Consider the following 22,611-nt stretch of genomic DNA (forward strand, 5'->3'; position numbering starts at 1 on the left):
ATCATAAATTACATTGTTAGAAATTGCGATTATCTTTGCAAAAATAGTGATTATTTTAAATTCTTTAAAATCCGTTTCAATTCAGTCCAATTCTATCAGTGCCAAGATTGCCATTCTAAGCTTAATTTTAAGAAGTCAAAATCAGAGATGATGATGTTATTGAATTTACTGACCATATGTTAAAGACATTAGATATACTCTTAGGGGTGTAGCCAGCCTCTAGTTCCATAGGCCTGGCCTACGACTGTTTTCCGCCCGCTTGACTCTTACAAATGTTGAAACAAAGATTGAAATTTCCAAGGTAACTGGCCTACATCAAGTCAAAAAGCTGGCTATAACCCTGTTTTTAATGTTTTCCAATTTTAGTCCGTTTTATCAAACACTTATCTGTTCGTTTTAAAGAACCACGACAGAGAGGTCAAAAATTGTCCGTGTAATCTAAAGAAGGAAACAAAGACGCAGAGTTCACTGTAGCTGAAGTTCCCATGGCTGTGACTTTTCATGTATATGACATGGAACTTGTTCTTTCCAATAGGAAAATATTTACGCCAATAAATTAGAGAAGTAGTTCAAGTAAGCCATGTAGTCCTCAATAGGGATTATTTTGGTGAAAATGTTCATGAATAAATGTAAATCTAGTCCTTGCTTAAAAAGGCTCAGGACTTCAGAAGAAAACTTTCAATTTTTTAAATTCCCTGTTCAAACTTTTTTCATTGCTTTAAATCTACCGTAGTATAAATTTGAAGATATCTGATGTCTTTTTAGATTTGAGAATTCATATTTAGATATTCAAAGCGCGCTTTGTAATTAGAACCCGTTATGTGGTCAAAAAAAGATATACCGTATCAGCTGTTTTGTAAAATCAGTCTTAATTTTTCCGATATTCGCAACTATCATTGGTATATGCTGGTATAGAATGTAATAATTAACCTTGCATGGTTGAATAGGATGTAACGTAGAATTTTAAAAACAAGCTGGAGCAGTTTTAACTAAATGCTTTGCATAATGTCAGTTTATTTAGCGTGAAGTGTTTTGATGCTATTTTTATTTGCAGTTGAAGATAGTTGTTCATTTACCTTGGTTTATATTAATTAACTCATGAACTCCCAGGTTCAAAAGAAAAATTCTCCCAACTGATAAGAATATGTTTCTCATTGTTGCTTCATTCCAGGAATTCGATGTAACATTACGTTTCTAGCCTAAAATTATCCTCCAGTTTAGATTTTCTCAAATTGTTATTGACATCATGTCTGTCGGTGTATTAATACTGTGAGGAGAATTTAAATTATGATGAGTCTTGGGAGTAAATGGGTTCATTTTAGTGTCTCCGTTTAGCGCGTATTTTACTTAAAGCCTTGGACAATTTAATGCAGTTGCTATTGTACTTATTTTTCAATTCTTTGCGTAGGAGAAATATACAGTGTAAAAAATACAAAAACTGCGTTGATTTTTATTGTCTGTCTCCATATTCTAAGGATTCACGTGAGATGCAGAGAGAACAGATCCTATGGGAACTTCAATGCTTGTTTTGACCGGCGCGCGCTAAGTTGATAATCTATGCAGCTGACAGTTTACTAACATTCCATGTTTCGAGCCTCCACCCACTTAACAAACGCGCGTCGATTCTTCAATTGTATCTCTTTCACTGTCTATCGTTCTCCATATTCTCACGCGGTTTTGAACGCCGACGGACCTGTTTATGCTGTTACATGTGTGCACCTTTTTTACCTTTTTCCTCACACAAGTTTTTGCACCTTTTCACATTTGCGCTTCCCTTTTTTTCTGCTACCTTTTGTTCGTTCTTTCCTTTCTTTAAAGTACTTTTCCTTTATCCCATCTTTACGCGCACTTTGGTCATCGCCCCCAACATTTTTCTTCTGCGCGCTTCAATAGATGCGACTATCCGCCTGTCTCTTTCAGTTTTCATTCGCCCCAATCCTTGCGCAACCTCAGGCTTCTTACAACTCATATACCTCCATACTCCCCCAGAGTGGTAGTTATCATTTGTATTATGTCCACTTTGGGATGGTGTCCACTTAACGTCATCTCTGGTAAAATCTCCTTTCGACTTTTTTCCTTTCGACTGATTCCCAGTCCACAGGGTCTCTCAGTTTTAAGTCTCACGTGCCAGTGTTTGCTCTCCTCAGTCCTCTCATCATAGTAGCAGTTATAAAGCAAAACAGCTCCCTTCGAGTCTCGGCGACATAATCGGTGCATTTTGTTGGAAACGAGTCCTTTAATGTCCAAATTAAGGCTTCTTCTATCATCTGATTGAGAATGGGTCAAACTCTCGCCCAGGGTCCACCGAATCCAGAATGGCGGCAGACCAATCCACAAGCTCCACAGAGTCGGTAGCCATCATCTCTAGACGCAGAGAAGACCCCGGGAAAGAGTTTTGACGAAACAATAATTAGGAAAAGATAGCTTACTATGAAACTTCCTAGAAGGTAGTCGATAACAGCCTGGGAGATTCATTATAAGCAAACATGTTCCGTCGATTATTGGACTCCATGTCTCCTTACATCGTAGAATAAACTCCTCGAATACGCACGCCTATATGCCCCTCTCTCCCTCCCTTCAATGGCATTATGCGTCTCTTTACTTCGACTTTTGTCATTATACAGCACCATGCAACATTATACCCCTGAGTGGCACCATAAATGCAGCGCTTCACAACGATATGTACCCCCAGTTAGCACTGTGCTTCCCTCTACTGAATTTTACATCACCATACAGCGCTTTATAAACAATTTCTCCAATTTGGCCCGAAAATAAGTGCGGTTTAAAGTTTACAAATTGGGGAATATCGCTTAGGTGATATTCTCGGGTATCACCCAGCTTTAGCTGGGGGATATTCAGTCACTTGCTACGTTCAGACCAATCTCGCGCGATCAAAAATATTTGATGAATCATAAACAACAATATGCACCCCTAGATAGCACTATACTTCCCTCTCCTGCAGTTTACATCACTATACAGCGCTACAAAACAATATATACCCCTTAATAGCACTATACTACCCTCTTCTGCAGTTTACATCACTATACAGCGCTTTACAACATTTTATGTACCTCTAAGTAGCCTTGATCGGCATAATAGAATGCCTACAACGAAATGTTTTGGCCTCACGGGCTATGCTTCATGTCCTTCTCCAAAGTTAATTAAATACTCGATGAAAACCTCCGCGTCGTTTTCAGAAAACACATTTTCCAGCGCAGTTATGACTCGTCTGACGTGAAGATACAGAGATCGAGAGTTGATTACGGCTTCAAGTTTCAAACTCTTAAAGGCAGGAAATATGTCTTGAATTCTTGGGTTGGACATAAAAAGTCTGAAACAAAATCACTACCGAACATCATTATTAACTTTGTAAAATGGAAATTCGATTACGTTACCTTAGATAATGCATTTTACTCCCATTTTTCCAGTTATGCAAAGAAATCAAGGCACTGAGCAATACCCACAACGAGACACAGCTACAAAGTTGTGAATCTCCATTCTCATCCTCAGTAGAACTGTGCTATCACGAAGGTAGTGCGCGTTTGCGCACGAAAAGGCCCGAGAAAACGTTTTTCGCGGTCTACTTAATTGTTGATTGTTTTCATTTTGTAGGGTTCTTCTTTAAAACCGGCGCTCTGTTTTTAGCGACTCATTCAAGTACTTCTCTGGTTAAGATGTAACTTAACTCTTTATACAACAGGAAATAGAAAAACCACAGGTGGCACCTTTTAAAGGATATTAAACACGTTATGATAACTCGGCAAATTCTTTGGGAAACAATGGTCATTAATTATTCATAAACGTCGGTAGCAGTTGCGAAAGGTTACGCGTTATATTTGAGTTTTTTACATTTGGAAAAGTCGTTTCTATCTATACGATGACTAACCCTCTTCCTCACAAATGTGACAATTATTCTGAACCTGATCAGCTCAGAGGTGATTCAGACAGTAAAAAATATGTCAGCAAATATAAACAGCTACTGATCCCTTTTTGTAAACTTGTAAATAATTGTTCTCAGTTCCTCAGGAAATGCTCGTTTTTCCTTTTCATTTTTCAAATGATATATATAAATGTTTGAATGTCGCATCTGGGGACGGATTTTTCCTGCAATTAATTTGGGCTTCAAAGACACAATGGTGACCTATTGACATGATAAAAGGAAAAAAAGAAACACACTTGAAATATAGATCTATTTTTTGGCGAACGTCTTTAAAAGTCCTAAAAAACAAACAAATTGAATTTGAAAGGTGGACGCATTTCGGCTGGTGGACATGGTTGAATTTACTGCTCTCCTTCAGTGAAACAATTTAGACAACAATAGATTTTTCAACTCTTCTCAAAGGGATGTCTATCTCTATATAGATAGATAGATGATCTTTATTTATATACGATAATATTTTAAGCTACAAGCTTGTGGGGTCGTGTGAAGAAAAAATGAAAATTACATGTCATCTTAATATAACTTGAATTTAAAAAGAGAAATTACTATATGCTACAACTTCTAAATAAAAAAAATCTCTAACGCTGTGTTTCATCGATACCGTGGTCACTACCGACTAAAAAACAAATTTTAGTGTTTATTGACAGTTCAAATGAATTAATAGTAGTTATCTTGCTTATTTTGTCCACTTAAGGGTGGTGTCCTCTTAACTTCATCTCTAGTAAAATCTCAGTTTTCCTTTCGACTCATTCCCAGTCCACAGGTTCTCTCACTTTAAAGTCCCATTTTCCAGTGTTTGCTCTCCTCAGTCCTCTCATCATTGTAGCGCTTATAAAGCGAAAGAGCTCCCTCCAAGTCTCGGCGACATAATCGGTGCATTTTGTTGGAAACGAATCCTTTAATGTCCAAATTAAGGCTTCTTCTATCATCTGATTGGGAATGGGTCAAACTCTCGCCTGGGGTCCACCTACATCGCGAATCCAAGATGACGGCAGACCAATACACAGACTCCACAGAGTTGGTACCCGTCATCTTGGATGTAGATACAGAGAAGACCCTAGGAAAGAGTTTTGATAAAACAATAAGTAACAAAGAATAACTTACTATGGTACTTCCATAGAGGCAGTCGATAACAACTAGAGAGATTCATTATGAGCAAACACGTTCCGTCGATTATTGGACTCTATGTCCCCTTACATCGTAGAATAAACTCCTCGAATACGCGCGCCTATATGCCCCTCTCCCCCTCCCTTCAATGCCATTATGCATCCTTTACTTCAACATTTATCATTATACAGCAAAATCCATTGTTGTACCCCTGAGTAGCACTTTAAATCCGTAAAATGCAGTTTAAACCTATACACAGCACCATACCACGCTAAACGTTCTTTGATACATTGTACATCTTTTTAATGCAGTTTTTATAACTATGCAGCGCTTTTCGTGAAAAATTCTCTATGAACAGCTTACTAAATTGAATTGAGTTTGAAACGAAGACCTATCGTGGTGGACGTAAGGTTTGCAAATTGGGGAATATCATGACTGAATATCCCCTAGTTTTAGTTGGAGGATATTCATCTACGTTTAAAACAATTGCGCGCAAGCAAATATAATTGATCCATCCTAGTCAAAATATGTACCCTTAGATAGCACTATATTTCTCGCTACTGCAGTTTATAATACTATATAGCGCTCCACAACAATATGTACCCCTAGATAGCACTATACTTCCCACTACTGCAGTTTATAATACTATATAGCGCTCCACAACAATATGTACCCCTAGATAGCACTATACTTCCCACTACTGCAGTTTATAATACTATATAGCGCTCCACAACAATATGTACCCCTAGATAGCACTATACTTCCCGCTACTGCAGTTTATAATACTATATAGCGCTCCACAACAATATGTACCCCTAGATAGCACTATACTTCCCGCTACTGCAGTTTATAATACTATATAGCGCTACACAACAATATGTACCCCTAGATAGCACTATACTTCCCACTACTGCAGTTTATAATACTATATAGCGCTCCACAACAATATGTACCCCTAGATAGCACTATACTTCCCGCTACTGCAGTTTATAATACTATATAGCGCTACACAACAATATGTACCCCTAGATAGCACTATACTTCCCACTACTGCAGTTTATAATACTATATAGCGCTACACAACAATATGTACCCCTAGATAGCACTATACTTCCCACTACTGCAGTTTATAATACTATATAGCGCTACACAACAATATGTACCCCTAGATAGCACTATACTTCCCGCTACTGCAGTTTATAATACTATATAGCGCTACACAACAATATGTACCCCTAGATAGCACTATACTTCCCGCTACTGCAGTTTATAATACTATATAGCGCTCCACAACAATATGTACCCCTAGATAGCACTATACTTCCCACTACTGCAGTTTATAATACTATATAGCGCTCCACAACAATATGTACCCCTAGATAGCACTATACTTCCCACTACTGCAGTTTATAATACTATATAGCGCTCCACAACAATATGTACCCCTAGATAGCACTATACTTCCCGCTACTGCAGTTTATAATACTATATAGCGCTCCACAACAATATGTACCCCTAGATAGCACTATACTTCCCGCTACTGCAGTTTATAATACTATATAGCGCTACACAACAATATGTACCCCTAGATAGCACTATACTTCCCACTACTGCAGTTTATAATACTATATAGCGCTCCACAACAATATGTACCCCTAGATAGCACTATACTTCCCGCTACTGCAGTTTATAATACTATATAGCGCTACACAACAATATGTACCCCTAGATAGCACTATACTTCCCACTACTGCAGTTTATAATACTATATAGCGCTACACAACAATATGTACCCCTAGATAGCACTATACTTCCCACTACTGCAGTTTATAATACTATATAGCGCTACACAACAATATGTACCCCTAGATAGCACTATACTTCCCGCTACTGCAGTTTATAATACTATATAGCGCTACACAACAATATGTACCCCTAGATAGCACTATACTTCCCGCTACTGCAGTTTATAATACTATATAGCGCTCCACAACAATATGTACCCCTAGATAGCACTATACTTCCCGCTACTGCAGTTTATAATACTATATAGCGCTACACAACAATATGTACCCCTAGATAGCACTATACTTCCCACTACTGCAATTTATAATACTATATAGCGCTACACAACAATATGTACCCCTAGATAGCACTATACTTCCCGCTACTGCAGTTTATAATACTATATAGCGCTACACAACAATATGTACCCCTAGATAGCACTATACTTCCCACTACTGCAGTTTATAATACTATATAGCGCTACATAACAATATGTACCTCTAGATAGCACTATACTTCCCGCTACTGCAGTTTACATCACAATACAGCGCTATACGACAATATGTACCTCAAGGTAACATTGATTGGCATAATAGGATACATACATCGAAATGTTCCAGCCTCACGGGCCATGCTTTATGTCTTTCTCCAAGATTCATTAAATACTCGATGAAAACCTCTGCGTCGTTTAAAGAAAAAATAGCATTTTCCAGCGCAGTCATGACTCGTCTGACGTGAAGATACAGAGATCGAGAGTTGATTACGGCTTCAAGTTTCAAACTCTTAAAGGCGGGAAATATGTCTTGAATTCTTGGGTTGGACTCAAAAAGTCTGAAACAAAATCATTCACGGACATCATTATTAACTCTGAGTAATGGAAATTCGACTTACGTTTACTTTAGATACAAACTTTACTCCTATTTTGCAAGTTATGCAAAAAAATCAAGACACTGAGAAATACTCACAACAAGCCACAGCTTCTCAGTTATGAATCTCCATTCATATCCTCAATAGAGCTATGCTATCACGAAGGTAGTGCGCATGCGTTTGCATTTGAAAGTCAATTTGCGCAAAATAATGACCCGATTGGTAAGAAAAGTGGCAAAACACGCAGAAGCGCTGGTGCTTTCGCGTTTGCGCACGGAAAGGCTTGAGAAAACGTTTTCATGGTCTACTTAACTGTTGATTGTTTTCATTTCTGGGGTTCTTCTTTGAAACCGGGGCTCGTTTCCTAGCGACTTGTTCAAGTATTGCTCTACTTAAGACGTAGCTTAACTCTTTATACAATAGGAAATACACAAACGACAGGTGGCACCTTTTAAAGGACATTAAACACGTTATGATAAGTCTGCAAATTCTCTAGACAGCAATAGTCATCAACAATTCATAAAAATCGGTAGCATTTGCGAAAGTCTGCCTGTTATATTTTAGGTTTTTTGCATTTGGAAAACTCATTTCTATCTACGCGATGACTAACCCTCTTTCTCACAAATGTTAAAATTATTCTGAACCTGATCAGCTCATAGATGATTTAGGCAATAAAAAATATGTCAGCAATTATAAACAGCTACCGATCCTATCCGTAAACTTGTAAATAATTGTTCTTAGTTCCCCAGGAAATGCTCCTTTTTCCTTTTCATTTTTCAAATGATTTATATAAATGCTTGAATGTTGCAGTTGGGAACGAATTTTTTCTGCAAAACAATATGGGTTCCAAAGACACAATGGCGACTTATTGACATGAAAAATAAAAAAACACACTTGAAATATAAATCTATTTTTGGTGAACGTCTTTAAATGTTATAAAAAAACAAATTGAGTTTGAAAGGTGCACGCATTTCGGCTGTTGGACATACAAGCTTGTGGGGTTGCGTGAAGAAAAAAGAAAATTACATGTTATTCAAATATAACTTAAATTTGAAAATAAAAAGTGATGTACATTGACTTCTTAGTTCGAACAAAATCTTCAACGCTGTGTTTTATCGATACCATGGTCATCACCGACTGAACAACAAATTTTTAGTGTTTACTGACACTTCAAATGAATTATTTAGGATATCATCCATCGAAATTGAGGTTTCGATCATCATGCAACAAGAAAATAGAGGTAAAATCTATTGGTAACAAATGAGGAAAGAAGAATAAAAAAACATGGAAGTCATTAAGAATAATTGCGCTAAGACCTTCCTATATACCAAGGAATTGTACCACTGGGATTCAGCATGTTTAAATTAGCAACTTTCACGTGTAGCATGACATCTAATTAGGATCAGCATACTGTTTCCTCTTTTTCTCCATTTTAAACGATTCCAATCCTTATTGTGGTATGATATTTTCATAAAAAAGCTACTGTCAACTCGAGACTCTACAGTCTTTTTTCTTTAGGAAATGAAACACAACAAACCAGAGATAGCGAGTATTTAAAACACTTACCGTCCAAACACTTTCTTCCCTATGACGCTCTTAATGGGCTCAATGAGCTGCCAAAATTCTCTTAAAATGCATTTTTGTTCGTGTGATAGCGGAATGTCTCTGATTCTTGAAGTCGATGTTGCCTCAGCAACTGAGACTACAATTTCAATTCTGTTATTACGCGATGCAAAACAACCCATGGCATTTGCAGTTTGATTGTTAAACCTTAGATGAAGATGTGTAGACACTAGCTGAATAAATTTATGAATCCAGCTGCTTTTCCTTGAGAAAGTTGTCATACGCTGTGCTGATGGATGATCCGTAGAAACTCAGACATCATCTGTGCAAAACGTATGTCTCTATATCGACCAATATCTTGACTTGTTTGCTGCTTGTAAAAAGCTGTCATTTGGTCGAGAAAGAGCAGATATACCCTGTCTTGACTAAAAGCCTCAATACTAAAATGAGTAATTCGTGCATAAGTGAAAATTGGAAAATTGTTTAGCATTTTTCCCGACAAGAACATACTAGCGACGAGTTAACACTTCACCAATAATTTGCATTCTGAGTGTGGTAATCCACAGTGGTCCCTCTCCTGCCTCCTGGCCCTTCTTCTCCCCCTCAATGGCCTGCAGGCAGAAGTGACTGGTATGGTTGAGAAGAATGTCCTTGATAATCAGCTGCAAACAGGACAAGAGGAGATGCCTACTCTTATAGGTGCGGTAAAGGACAGTAGTGTCGTTGATGTTACACTCGAGGAAGGTGAACAGGAACAAGAAACCAGGCAACAAGAAACCAGGCAACAAGAAACCAGGCAACAAGAAACCAGGCAACAAGAAACCAGGCAACAAGAAACCAGGCAACAAGAAACCAGGCAACAAGAAACCAGGCAACAAGAAACCAGGCAACAAGAAACCAGGCAACAAGAAACCAGGCAACAAGAAACCAGGCTGTGTTCCATGGACGCAGAGATTTTGAATTCGCATTTCTAATTCCAAGTGAGTGGAAAACGAGCGCAAATGGTTTAAGCTAATTTTACAAAGCTATTGTTCATTAAACTGAGCTACACTGACAGTTTCCTTCATAGGAGAAAGCAGTTTAAAGCTTTAGCATGGAGGCTACGCATACTCTTTTCAAGGAACTAGGGAAGGAGCGCCAAAGAAGACTTTTTAGTTGATCGATGTACGTCTTCATTAGACATTTTTTGTGGCTCACGTCATATTAATTAATGTTCGCCTCTCCTTTTCAGATTTTCGTTATCAACGCAAATATACCACCGTCAAAGGATTCTTTGCAAAATAATTTAATCTAGTAGAGTATCTCTATCTAATCCGAAGAGAGAATAATAATTCTATTACTCCAAAAGAATCAAACCTTTTAACTCCCAAGATTTGATTGTTAATTCTCCTCTCTCGCTGCTACACATTTCCTTTTAAATTGGTTACGAGAATCTGGTGTTAGATCATGATAACAACTTCTACCTGATAAGATTGAGTATTCTCATTACCTGTTTGCAAAATACTGTATAGTTATAATAGGGAGAAGTTACATGTTAATCACTTCTGGGGGTTAAAGAGTTTAAAATTATTTAATCAAGACAACCACAAGGTAACTGTTAGATAATCCTTAAGTAGTACATGTAATGTTATTCATATGTTATGCATGGAATATTTCACTATCATCAATTTGCTTAAAGGCGGAAAAACGCATTGAAATCAAAATTGATTTCCTTTAGGCTCAGCTCACTGAACTACAAATTATTAACGTGGACGCTATTTTAGTCCTTTAAATTTCTCATTTGTCAATATATGCGTCAGCAACTGAAATGAGATTCATGAAACAGGGACGAATTTTGTAACAAAAATCTTGGCAATAACTGGTGTCAGCCGCAAAGGTAGAACGGACGATTACTGGTTATTCTGATTTTTCGGTCATTGCTAACGTAGTACTTACGGTCATAAGCATCATCCTAAGCGGAACCTTGCAAAAGTTTCACCAAAACTGCAGAGACTGACGATTTTCGCTTAAACACACAACATTGGAGTAATATCAAGGTGAGAAAAAAAAATCATTTTCGATTTCAATTCAGCCTTTTGAATTTTCTCAAACACACTTGCAAGTGCAATGACAGCTGAATGTTCTTATCAAAGACGAAAGACGGCCTCTCATCCCATTTGGTGCAATTTTTGATTGAGTGTCGAAAATGATCCGAGATTTGCTTCGCCACGCTCTGTGATTGGTCCAGAAAACTCCCGCTCCTTTCGCAACCAATCAGATACAACGCTAAACTCAATCGCGACATTTACCCTCACGCGTTCCCGGGATTTTTGCAGTTTTCTTGTTTTTACTTTGAATTCATATCGATTCTTTGAAAAGATTCCCTCTCCTCTGATTGGCCGATGTTATAACTTATATATTACTGAGACTCGTTGTATTTTTATTTGCTTTCTCTCTTTGTTATGTAAATGTTCAAACGCAACTAATTCAGTGTTTAAAATAATAATGCTAAAGTTGATTTAAAGGTTTTTTGCGCAATGCAAATGTTTATTGTGCACAATCGTTGCAGTGAACGGCTTTCAACTTGAAAAGCGCCTAACTCAAAGAGGCGCCAGACTATTCGTGTCAATCATCAGGACGTGAGTCATCGTTTATTATTCTTAAGGGTGCCGGATGAATGTGGTCAATCTTTGCAGGAGCGAGTCAGAACTTTAGCGATGAAACCATGAATTGCTCCTAACTTAACCTGAACTGATTAACAATAAGGATCTGTACTTTGAATATTTCACTTAATCATATCATAAATCAATGAATAATATGTATAGTTTCGCCGTAAATAGAAATGAGGAGAGGTATATCGACAGTTTCACTGTTTGCAGTGATTCAGGCAACGACTCAATTGACAAGTTGTTCAAACAATTGATTTATACATGCGGTATTTCATTTTCGTCAAACGCTTAAACGTTAATTCATATGATAAAATTCCGTTCGAACATAGTACACAAATCAACAAGGGGGGTAACAAATAGTTATTTTAATCGTTTCATGTTTCTATTATTTTGTGCACAAAATTGATAATGTCTTTGATGCTGACTTAAATTCTCCTGATAATCAAGATCGTGGCAATATAGAAATGATCGATTGCTAATTCTCCTAGTACGGCTCAAGAAAGCGAGGTAATAGTCACACACAGTTAATTGGACTAAACTAATGTATTTTGAATCTTAAGGCCTCCAAGTAAAAGAGAATATGCTTTATGATTGTCTGTATGGTCATAGTTAGTAGAGGAGACACTCACAGTTGACGAATTCTTCTAAAAGGCACAGGAATAATAAACTGATATTTATCACAGAAAAAACGAACGATTCAGAAGTGTTTCAAGGAAAGTTCAAGGGATAGATATCTTTAATTTTGTGTTTCTTGATGAGCGAAGCACTTTCACTTTATTTACGAAATTGAAAGTGCTTCGATCAGCGCTAATCACCAAATTGAATATGTATTTTGTTTTGTTATTATTATGTAAGACCCCTTTTAAAGTAAAGGCGTGATCACAAATACACCATACAGACAATCATAAAGCTTATTCTCTTTTACTTGGAGGCCTTAAGATTCAAAATACATTAGTTTAGTCCAATTAACAGTGTGTGACTATTACCTCGCTTTCTTGAGCCGTACTGTGAGAATTAGCAATCGATCATTTCTAAATTGCCACGATCTTGATTATCAGGAGAATTTAAGTCAGCATCAAAGACATTATCAATTTTGTGCACAAAACAACAGAAACATGAAACGATTAAAATAACTATTTGTTATATACCGGTACATACACTTTTAAACCACAAACATCAGCACTTGTACGGTATTGAAATCCATTTTAACATACATCAGCACACTTTAGTGATATTTTTCCGGTCAGGGCAGCCTGATAAAATGTCGGGGGGGGGGGGCATCTCATCCAGTCATCCAGGGGGGTGGGTAGTCTCTCCTAGTCACTTCATGTGAGGAAAGCAGTATTATAAGCTCAGACTTTCCATAACTACCCACAGTCTCTTAGTTGAAATAATTTAAATTGCTGCTGTATGAATGTGCAACACAAAGATGTTGAGTTTTGCTCAATTTATCTCAATTAATTGGAAATGTATTTTATAAATTATTGAAATTTATTATAATGTGAAGTGAATAATACTGTTCATTTAAAAATGAACAGTAAGTGAAATGCTTGTTTTCTTCTTTTGTTCTTCTTTTTTCATCTTTTGTTCTTTTGTTGCTTTTAATATTCCATTAATATTAATTGCTTGTGATTTTGTGCCTTGGTATCCCTCCCATTTTCAGAGGGGAAAAAATACTTATTTTGGGTAGTATGTTGTGCTGATGTTTATTACTATTCGAAACCATCTTTTTCTCAGGCCCGGATAACTTAAGACAGCACTTTTGTAAGAAGCATCAGTCTTCTTACAGTTGCTATGGCTACAGAAAGAAGTCCAATTAAAGTTCCATGTGAAAATGAAGACTTACCTGAAAAAGAAAATGCACCAGATTTTAATGAGGAAACTTTGCAAGGTGAGCTGTGTTGAGCTTCAGCTTCAGTTATTGTTAGAACTTCTTCTATTCCACCATTTTCAAGAATGTAAGCAGATGTGGAGAAGGATGGATACACTCTATGACCACTTTAAAGAATATTTGGGCAGTCTATTATTACAACAGTTAAAAGCAACTACACAAAGTTATAAAGACTTTATTTGATCATTATAATGTAAGATCTGAATTATAAGTTTGCATCATTATATAGAATGCCATCATCATCATCATAATCTTCCCATTATAATGCAACAATCAATTTAAAAGCTTCAACATCCCCACCCTTCTCATCAAGCCAAAAGGGGGGGAGGGGCAGGTTGCTAATTATTTTGCTTTTTGCATAGGAACTTAATGTGGGGCATTTGAACGCATATTTTACCTAGGGGGATAGGAATTTTAGGATGCTGGTCTCCAAAAGTTTAAATGCCTAGTGGTTTGCCTCAAATTGAGTAATGCATAATTTTCATTGCTATAATTAGCACTGTGTGGTGTCACTCACATTATTTGCATTATCATAACTATTTAAATCTCATCTTCTTGATCATTATTCCTATCATTTATTTAATAACTATTTGTCTATTTGTAATATTATGTCTGGTTTTTACAATTGCAACATTTAGATCTTATTGACTCATTAACTATCCAAAAGTGGTTAAAGCAGTAGACTCTTTAACACTTATAATTATGCTGACTCTCCCTGATTATCAGGGAGTCTCACAAACGTAGAATGAGACTCAGGGTCTCCCATGTGGGTCATCAAACCTTCAAGATCAATGAGGATTTGGGTCAGTTCCTCACAGAAACAACATTTGAACTCCAAATTTCCCATATCCAATGTTATTATGGCTATCTTAAGGTTCTTATCTTAATTTTCTTGATTGCACTTAGATTGTTTCAAAGTAGGGATTACTCTTTCAAAACAACAACCACAGCAGCAACTGAGTCTCATTGGTTGAGCTTTCAACCAAAAAAGGTCTCTCATAGAGGAGCAGAGTGGGGTTTGTCTTGTGAGGGGGGAGGGGAGGAGGGGGGGCTGCAGACATCATCTAAGGTTTATGGCTCAAGTCAGGCAGGTGCAAAAATGGCAGCTTGCACAAAAGGAAAAATCTCCAGACTTTAAATCTCCAGATCTTGGCAGCTCTCCTTATACACTAATTAATTAAGCAGCAACTATGATACAAATTAATTTTTTTATTTATTCTTTGCAGCCACAGCTGATGTTTATAGTAATAAGGGTAATGAGGCCTTAGAGAGAGGAGATTTCATCAGTGCTATTCATTTTTACACCAAAGGAATTAAAATAAACTGCAATGAGAAAGAACTGAAGGCCAAACTGTACAACAACAGGGCTATTGCACATTCTAAACTTGGTAAGTTGATGAAAAATATGCATTTTTTTCCCTTTTGAAGCTAAGGGTTGTCAGTAGTAGTTTTCTGAAAAAGGTGATAATCTTGAATGTAGGCCTTATCTGGGCCTCTCAAACATACAAAGAAGTAACCTAGCTCTTACCTCAGATATCAGTGAGCACCACAAGTTTTTCCTAAACTTAATATAAAAGTGGTGGGTTTGCTGTAATGTACAGCTAATCAGAGATATTTAATTTTTATTAATTACAGGAAATCACCAGGATTCACTAAGGGATGCAGAAGCAGCCATTGAGTTAAATCCAACATTCCTTGAGGCAATTGTGAGAGGTTAGATCATTATGTTAGCTGTGTTATAATAATGATAAAAAAGGAACTCATCACTCTAATTAGGATAGATAAGTTAAATCTTGTCTCAATTGACTTTAATTTAGAGGTCAAGACCACCCTGATGTACATTTGAATCCAGCTCTAGACTGCTGTGCTGTGATTCTCCATTATGATGAGATTATTATTTTGAGTTGTTTAGTTTTCTTTTTGTTTTTTTTGTTTTTGGTTTTTTTGGTCTGTAAATATTTAGCTTTCAATGTTTTCTGGTTCTCTTCTTGGAATTGAGCTACAGTAATTAATATACGGTTCTTTGTATTTTTACCTACAGGAGCCACTGCCTGTGTTGAACTGAAGAAATTTGAAGAAGCAATCACTTGGTGTGATAAGGGGTTAGCTGTATCCTTTGAAGGAATCTTTCATTTTTAACCGTGGGCATAATGGCAATATTACATAATTTGACATTTTAAGGGAGAAAATACAAAGAAGGATATTAATTATGATGGGAACTTATCAGCTCATACTTTAAGTGTTTGTGATTAAAAAACGTGGGAAAATTTATTTAACCTCATGACTTATTAGTGATATTACTCCTTTCAGCCAATTTGACTTAGTCATATTATCCATGCCATAACACTAGTTTAGTTAAAAGACCAATATTCACCCAGTTTGTAAATGGTCCATGGGTAGATGATCTCTCTGAAACGAGGCTAAGAAAGAAATTTGGTAATTTTTATATATATTATGCTGATTTTCCTCCATCCCTTTGTATTTTTCCCACTACTCAGAGACTCGAAAACTTTCGTCAAGTTTTCTTGTGGATAAATGCAACTTTTAAAAGGCACGTATTCATATTGTAGACACATTTCTTCCACTGCTGTAAAATATTCATCTGATGTTAAAGCTATATTAATTTCAAAATTGAGCAAGTGCTTCCAAGATTTTGGAAACAAGGGATTACATCTAGATATTTCATGTTAAAATTTGAGGTTCCACACAGAAGAGAACTTTTTGGGATATGTAGATTTACTTCATAACTGACTTTAAGACTGAATGTTGATTAAACATCTACCTTTCATACAAGTCCTACTAATAGGCCAATTTACAGTTGTGTACTTAGCTAGTTGCCAAGCCTTTGATTTGGAGGGAGGCTGAAGCAACAATGTTGTGATAGAGACCAGTCTCCAGTGATCATTACAACAGTGTAATTTGCATTTGAAAAGCAGCTGTAATATTTGCGTTATAGCAAGGTCACCTTAGCCACACTCCTGTTCAAAGGTTTGGCAATCGAGCACACAACTGTAAAAATGGACTATTATATACCGTCCAAATGAATGTGATTAGAAAACTCATCTTTTTTGTTTTTGCACATTTTTAAACCTTAACATAAAAAAGATTGACAAAAACAATAGGATCTTGTTGTCATTAAGACTTCAGTCTGTCAGTGAAGTGGGAGATAAGTCCATGGAGGAAAAAGATCCTATTAGTCATGACCACGGTAGTGCAAGTTCAGGTGATGTCAAGAAAGTCATAGACTTCAACAATCAGGGAGACAAGCATGAGAAGGGTAACTATTATGGCAATCTTGGCGATTTGTATCTGGGACAGGGTGATCTCAAAAAAGCAATAGAGTGCTACAACCAAGATCTTAAAATAGCTAAAGAAGTAGGAGACGAGCATGAGGAGGGTAGTGCTTTTGGCAATCTTGGCAATGCTTATTTTCGTCTGGGTGATTACAAAAAAGCCATTGAGTGCCACAACCAAGAACTTAAAATAGCGAAAGATATAGGAGACAAGCAAGGGGAGGGTGTTGCTTTAAGTAATCTTGGAATTGCTTATCACGGAACGAGTGATTTTAAAAAATCCGTAGAGTACCACAACCTACATCTTAAAATAGCTAAAGAACTAGGAGACAAGCATGGGGAGGGTAACGCTAATGGCAATCTTGGCAATGCTTATCGCGGTCTGGGTGATTTCAAAAAAGCCATAGAGTACCACAACCTACATCTTAAAATAGCTAAAGAAGTAGAAGACAAGCATGGGGAGGGTGGTGCTTATGGCAATCTTGGCAATGCTTATGACAGTCTGGGTGATTTCAAAAAAGCCATAGAGTACCATAACCTACATCTTAAAATAGCTAAAGAAGTAGGAGAAAAGCATGGGGAAGGTTGCGCTTATGGCAATCTTGGCAATGCTTATCACGGTGTGGGAGATTTTAAAAAAGCCAAAGAGTACCACAACCTATGTCTTAAAATAGCTAAAGAAGTAGGAGACAAGCATGGGGAGGGTAAGGCTTATGGCAATCTTGGCAATGCTTATCAAAGTCTGGGTGATTTCAATAGAGCCATAGAGTGCCACAACCTACGTCTTAAAATAGGTAAAGAAGTAGGAGACAAGCATGGGGAGGGTAAGGCTTATGGCAATCTTGGCAATGCTTATCAAAGTCTGGGTTATTTTAATAGAGCCATAGAGTACCACAACCTAGATCTTACAATAGCTAAAGAAGTAGGAGACAAGCATGGGGAGGGTCACGCTTATGGTAATCTTGGCGTTGCTTATCAAAGTCAGGGTGAATTAAAAAAAGCCCTAGAGTACCACAACCTACATCTTAAAATAGCTCAAGAAGTAGGAGACAAGCATGCGGAGGGTAACACTTTTGGCCATCTTGGCAGTGCTTATCACGGTCTGGGTGAATTCAAAAAAGCCATAGAGTACCACAACCTAGGTCTTAAAATAGTTAAAGAAATAGGAGACAAGCATGGGGAGGCTAGTGCTTATGGCGATCTTGGTAATGCTTATCGATATCTGGGAGATTTGAAAAAGGCCAACGAGTTATACTGCCTATTGCTCAAACTTGCCAAAGAGGTCGAAGACCAATCCTTAGAGGCCCTCGCCTACTATCTTTTAGGACGTGTTTTTGAGGCGCAGGGTGGACTGCCAAAAGCCGTTGAACATTTCCGAGCGAGCGTAAAGTTATACAATTCATTGAGAGTACTTCTTAAGTCTAAAGATGAGTGGAAAGTTAATTATCGAAATAAGTACCAAAATGCGTATTCGGGTTTGTGTAGCGTTCTCGTAAAACAAGGTAATATAGATGAGGCCTTATTTGCTGCTGAGGAAGGACGAGCTCAAGCTCTGACCGACCTCATGGAATCCAGTTTTTGTGGTAGAACAGGGCAGCACAAGGGAAGCGATGAAGATTTAGCAGATTTAAAAAACGTTCCATCAGACATTATCTTTCAGGTAGTGAACGAAGCTGACGTCAATCTTTGGTTTGTTTCCAAAGGAAAACAAGTTCAGTTAAGACAAAGTAACCTCACTGATTCTGTTTCAGAGAATAGTGGAGCTAGGCAATCCTTTGAGTCGTTCATACACGGTGTCTATACACAAATTCGTGTTCCTTTTAATGTGAGATGTGAGAATCGATCTTTGGATGCTTTGAGGGAGAGCCGTTCAAAAGTGGATGTGAAAACTAAAGAAGACAACCCTCACCCTCCCATCCAACAAGACGAACGCGGCTTAAGCACTTTGTATGATACCCTCATGAAGCCAGTGGCTGACCTGGTTAAAGGGGATGAGCTACTCATTATTCCCGATGGATCCTTGTGGCTCGCTCCTTACGCTGCATTGAAGGATGGTAATTCTAAATACCTATGTGAATCGTTCAGAATCCGACTCGCTCCATCGTTAACAAGTCTTAGACTCATTTCCAATTGCCCAGATGATTATCACAAAAGCAGTGGAGCCTTACTTGTAGGAGATCCGTGTTTAGCCGAGGTTACTAACAGCGAGGGAGAGGAACTCTTCAAGCGGCTTCCGTGTGCTAAAGAAGAAGTAGAAATGATCGGAAATATTCTGAATATCACGCCAATCACTGGCAGACAGGCTACGAAACGTGAGGTATTGAAAAGAATCAGTTCCGTTTCTTTAGTTCACTTTGCGGCACACGGACGTATGGAAACTGGCGAAATTGCTCTTACACCTGACCCACACCGAATACCTACTGTGCCAACAGAGGAGGATTACATTTTAACAATTGGAGATGTGTTGAATGTTCAACTTCGCGCCAAACTTGTTGTACTTAGTTGCTGCCACAGTGGTCGGGGCGAGATCAAGGCTGAAGGTGTGGTTGGGATTGCGCGCGCTTTTATGGGGGCTGGTGCTCGGTCTGTTGTGGTGTCCCTGTGGGCGATTAATGACGAGGCTACTCTCAAGTTCATGAAAAGCTTTTATCAACACCTTGCAGAAGGTAAACCTGCAAGCGAGTCTCTGAACCTGGCCATGAAAAGCCTCAGAGAATCAAAGAAGTTCCACGACATCAAATACTGGGCGCCCTTTTTGCTGATTGGAGATGACGTCACTCTTGACTTCATGACTCGAAAGCGAAAACTCAATCTTTCATCGACAGGTATTCCAATGAAAACCCACAAATGTTCCAGTAATCAAGTTGAGTAAACATCCGATTAGGCAATAAGGCAGGTTTTCTACGAACAGAAATTACACCTATAGCCAGTAAAATTACAATACACACGAAATACGATAGAACTTACTGACTGTTTCGAGTTAAGAGTGACTATAACTCAAGGATTTTGGTAAGCAAAACATGCCAGCACAAACACGGCGACTAGGTCTTTTTCGACAAAGCACATGGCCGACGACCCGGATGTTGACGTCAAAATGCAATTTTTGGCTATTGTTCATTACTTTTTACTATTTGGCTCAATGGAACTTGAGATGTGTAACTTTACTTTGGTGAAGAAATAAATACAGACTATTTCATTATATTTTGATCGGTGGAGTTTTCTTTTTTTCTTAACTGTACAAATTTAAATGCTTCGGAAGAGAACGAAATGTAACAAGGCTTCTGTCATGAATACATGCAGCTGTTGAAGGCGATTGCGAGGTTTTCGTTTTCGCCAAAATGACACTCAGCTCCATTCCTGTATTACAATCAGCTGTATGGAAAACAATTTAAAGGTTTTTTCTAATACATAACCAGGAGTTTGTCCACAGGGTTTTCATTGCGTTTATATTCTAAGCTTTTGATAAGCAAAGAAACAGTTCGTCATTGGCAAAAGTTGGCGAAATTTTAATTTCAAAAATTTGAATTAAAAAGTTTGCAGCCATATGTGATATTAAACTTGGATGGTTTTTCAATATCGTAAATTACTTTGTTACAAATTGCGATTATCTTTGCAAAAATATTGATTATTTTAAATTCTTTAAAATCCATTTCAATTCAATCTGATTCTATCAGTGCCAAGATTGCCATTCTAAGCTTAATTTGAAGAGGTCTACATTAGAGATGATGATGTTATTGAATTTACTGACCATATGTTAAAGACATTAGATTTAGTTTTAGGGGTGTAGCCAGCCTCTAGTCCCGTAGGCCAGGCCTACGACTGCTTTCCGCCCGCTTGACTTCCTTAATATGACTCTTACAAATGTTGAAACAAAAATTGAAATTTCTTAGGTAACAGGCCTACATCAAGTCAAAAAGCTGGCTATAACCCTGTTTTGAATTTTTTTTCAATTTTAGTCTATTTTGTCAAACACTTATCTGTTCGTTTTAAAGAACAACGACAGAGAGGTTAAAAATTGTCCGTGTAATCTAAAGAAGGAAACAGCGACGTACAGTTCACTGTTGCTGAAGTTCCCATAGCTGTGACTTTTAATGTACGTAATGGAACTTGTTCTTTTCATTAGGAAAATATTTACGCCCATTAATTAGAGAAGTAGTTAAATTAAGCGATGTAGTCCTCAATGGGAATCATTTTGGTGAAAAGGTTCATGAATAAATGTAAATCTAGTCCTTATTTGAAAAGGCTCAGGACTTCAGAAGAAAATTTTCAATTTTTGAAAATTCCCTGTTCAAACTTTTTTCATTGCTTTAAATCTACCGTAGTATAATTTGAAGATATCTGATGTCTTTTTAGATTTGAGAATTCATAGTTAGATATTCAAAGCGCGCTCTGTAATTAGAACCCGTTATGTGGTCAAGAAAAGGTATACTGTATCACAGCTGTTTTACAAGAAAGTTTTGTAAAACCAATCTTAATTTTGCAGATTTTCGCAACTATCATTGGTATATGCTGGTATAGAATGTAATAGTTAACCTTGCATGGTTGAATAGGATGTAACGTAGAATTTTAAACAAGCTGGAGCAGTTTGAATTAAATGTGCTTTGTATAATGTCAGTTTATTTAGCGTGAAGTGTTTTGATGCTATTTTTATTTACAGTTGAAGATAGTTGTTCATTTACCTTAGTTTATATTAATTAACTCATAATAGAATATGTTTCTCATTGTTGCTTCATTCCAGGAATTCGATGTAACATTACGTTTCTAGCATAAAATTATCCTCCAGTTTAGATTTTCTCAAATTGTTATTGACATCATGTCTGTCGGTGTATTAATACTGTGAGGAGAATTTAAATTATGATGAGTCTTGGGAGTAAATGGGTTCATTTTAGTGTCTCCGTTTAGCGCGTATTTTACTTAAAGCCTTGGACAATTTAATTCAGTTGCTATTGTACTTATTTTTTCACTTCTTTGCGTAGGAGAAATATACAGTGTAAAAATACAAAAACTGCGTTGATTTTTATTGTCTGTCTCCATATTCTAAGGATTCACGTGAGATGCAGAGAGAACAGATCCTATGGGAACTTCAATGCTCGTTTTGACCGGCGCGCGCTAAGTTGATAATCTATGCAGCTGACAGTTTACTAACATTCCATGTTTCGAGCCTCCACCCACTTAACAAACGCGCGTCGATTCTTCAATTGTATCTCTCTCACTGTCTATCGTTCTCCATATTCTCACGCGGTTTTGAACGCCGACGGACCTGTTTATGCTGTTACATGTGTGCACCTTTTTTACCTTTTTCCTCACACAAGTTTTTGCACCTTTTCACATTTGCGCTTCCACTTTGGGATGGTGTCCACTTAACGTCATCTCTGGCAAAATCTCAGTTTTCCTTTCGACTGATTCCCAGTCCACAGGGTCTCTCAGTTTTAAGTCTCACGTGCCAGTGTTTGCTCTCCTCAGTCCTCTCATCATAGTAGCAGTTATAAAGCGAAACAGCTCCCTTCGAGTCTCGGC

At 37.4% G+C, this 22,611-nt stretch overlaps 3 protein-coding genes across 3 annotated transcripts; 2 read left to right on the top strand and 1 right to left on the bottom strand.

Annotated features, from left to right (window-relative positions):
• Positions 1 to 4,634: 4,634 nt before the first annotated feature.
• Positions 4,635 to 9,454, bottom strand: LOC136277870 (neuroglobin-like). Its single transcript, XM_066160649.1, has 3 exons — positions 9,266 to 9,454; positions 7,438 to 7,663; positions 4,635 to 4,869 (listed from the first exon to the last, which is right to left on the bottom strand). Exons 1-3 carry the CDS (start codon positions 9,442 to 9,444, stop codon positions 4,687 to 4,689), a joined length of 588 nt encoding a protein of 195 aa, XP_066016746.1. The 5' UTR covers positions 9,445 to 9,454; the 3' UTR covers positions 4,635 to 4,686.
• Positions 9,455 to 13,704: 4,250 nt separating this feature from the next.
• Positions 13,705 to 15,519, top strand: LOC136277654 (tetratricopeptide repeat protein 4-like). Its single transcript, XM_066160039.1, has 3 exons — positions 13,705 to 13,801; positions 15,028 to 15,189; positions 15,437 to 15,519. The coding sequence occupies exons 1-3, from the start codon at positions 13,705 to 13,707 to the stop codon at positions 15,517 to 15,519; spliced, it is 342 nt and encodes a 113-aa protein (XP_066016136.1).
• A 3,118-nt stretch (positions 15,520 to 18,637) lies between these two features.
• Positions 18,638 to 20,489, top strand: LOC136277754 (tetratricopeptide repeat protein 28-like). Its single transcript, XM_066160396.1, has one exon. It carries the CDS (start codon positions 18,659 to 18,661, stop codon positions 19,964 to 19,966), a length of 1,308 nt encoding a protein of 435 aa, XP_066016493.1. The 5' UTR covers positions 18,638 to 18,658; the 3' UTR covers positions 19,967 to 20,489.
• Positions 20,490 to 22,611: the final 2,122 nt, after the last annotated feature.

Source organism: Pocillopora verrucosa, chromosome 13, assembly GCF_036669915.1.
Source record: "Pocillopora verrucosa isolate sample1 chromosome 13, ASM3666991v2, whole genome shotgun sequence".
Lineage (NCBI taxonomy): Eukaryota > Metazoa > Cnidaria > Anthozoa > Scleractinia > Pocilloporidae > Pocillopora > Pocillopora verrucosa.

What these genes read in the sequence shown, in the direction of transcription:
- LOC136277870 (XM_066160649.1), bottom strand. Translation starts at nt 9,444, where the DNA reads ATGGGTTGTTTTGCATCGCGTAATAACAGAATTGAAATTGTAGTCTCA. An exon ending in GGGAAGAAAGTGTTTGGACG is followed by an intron (nt 7,664 to 9,265) that starts GTAAGTGTTTTA and finishes ATTTTGTTTCAG; the next exon opens with ACTTTTTGAGTCCAACCCAA. An exon ending in TGAGGCTGGAACATTTCGAT is followed by an intron (nt 4,870 to 7,437) that starts GTATGTATCCTA and finishes ATTCCCAATCAG; the next exon opens with ATGATAGAAGAAGCCTTAAT.
- LOC136277654 (XM_066160039.1), top strand. Translation starts at nt 13,705, where the DNA reads ATGGCTACAGAAAGAAGTCCAATTAAAGTTCCATGTGAAAATGAAGAC. An exon ending in TAATGAGGAAACTTTGCAAG is followed by an intron (nt 13,802 to 15,027) that starts GTGAGCTGTGTT and finishes TATTCTTTGCAG; the next exon opens with CCACAGCTGATGTTTATAGT. An exon ending in TATTGCACATTCTAAACTTG is followed by an intron (nt 15,190 to 15,436) that starts GTAAGTTGATGA and finishes TATTAATTACAG; the next exon opens with GAAATCACCAGGATTCACTA.
- LOC136277754 (XM_066160396.1), top strand. Translation starts at nt 18,659, where the DNA reads ATGGAATCCAGTTTTTGTGGTAGAACAGGGCAGCACAAGGGAAGCGAT.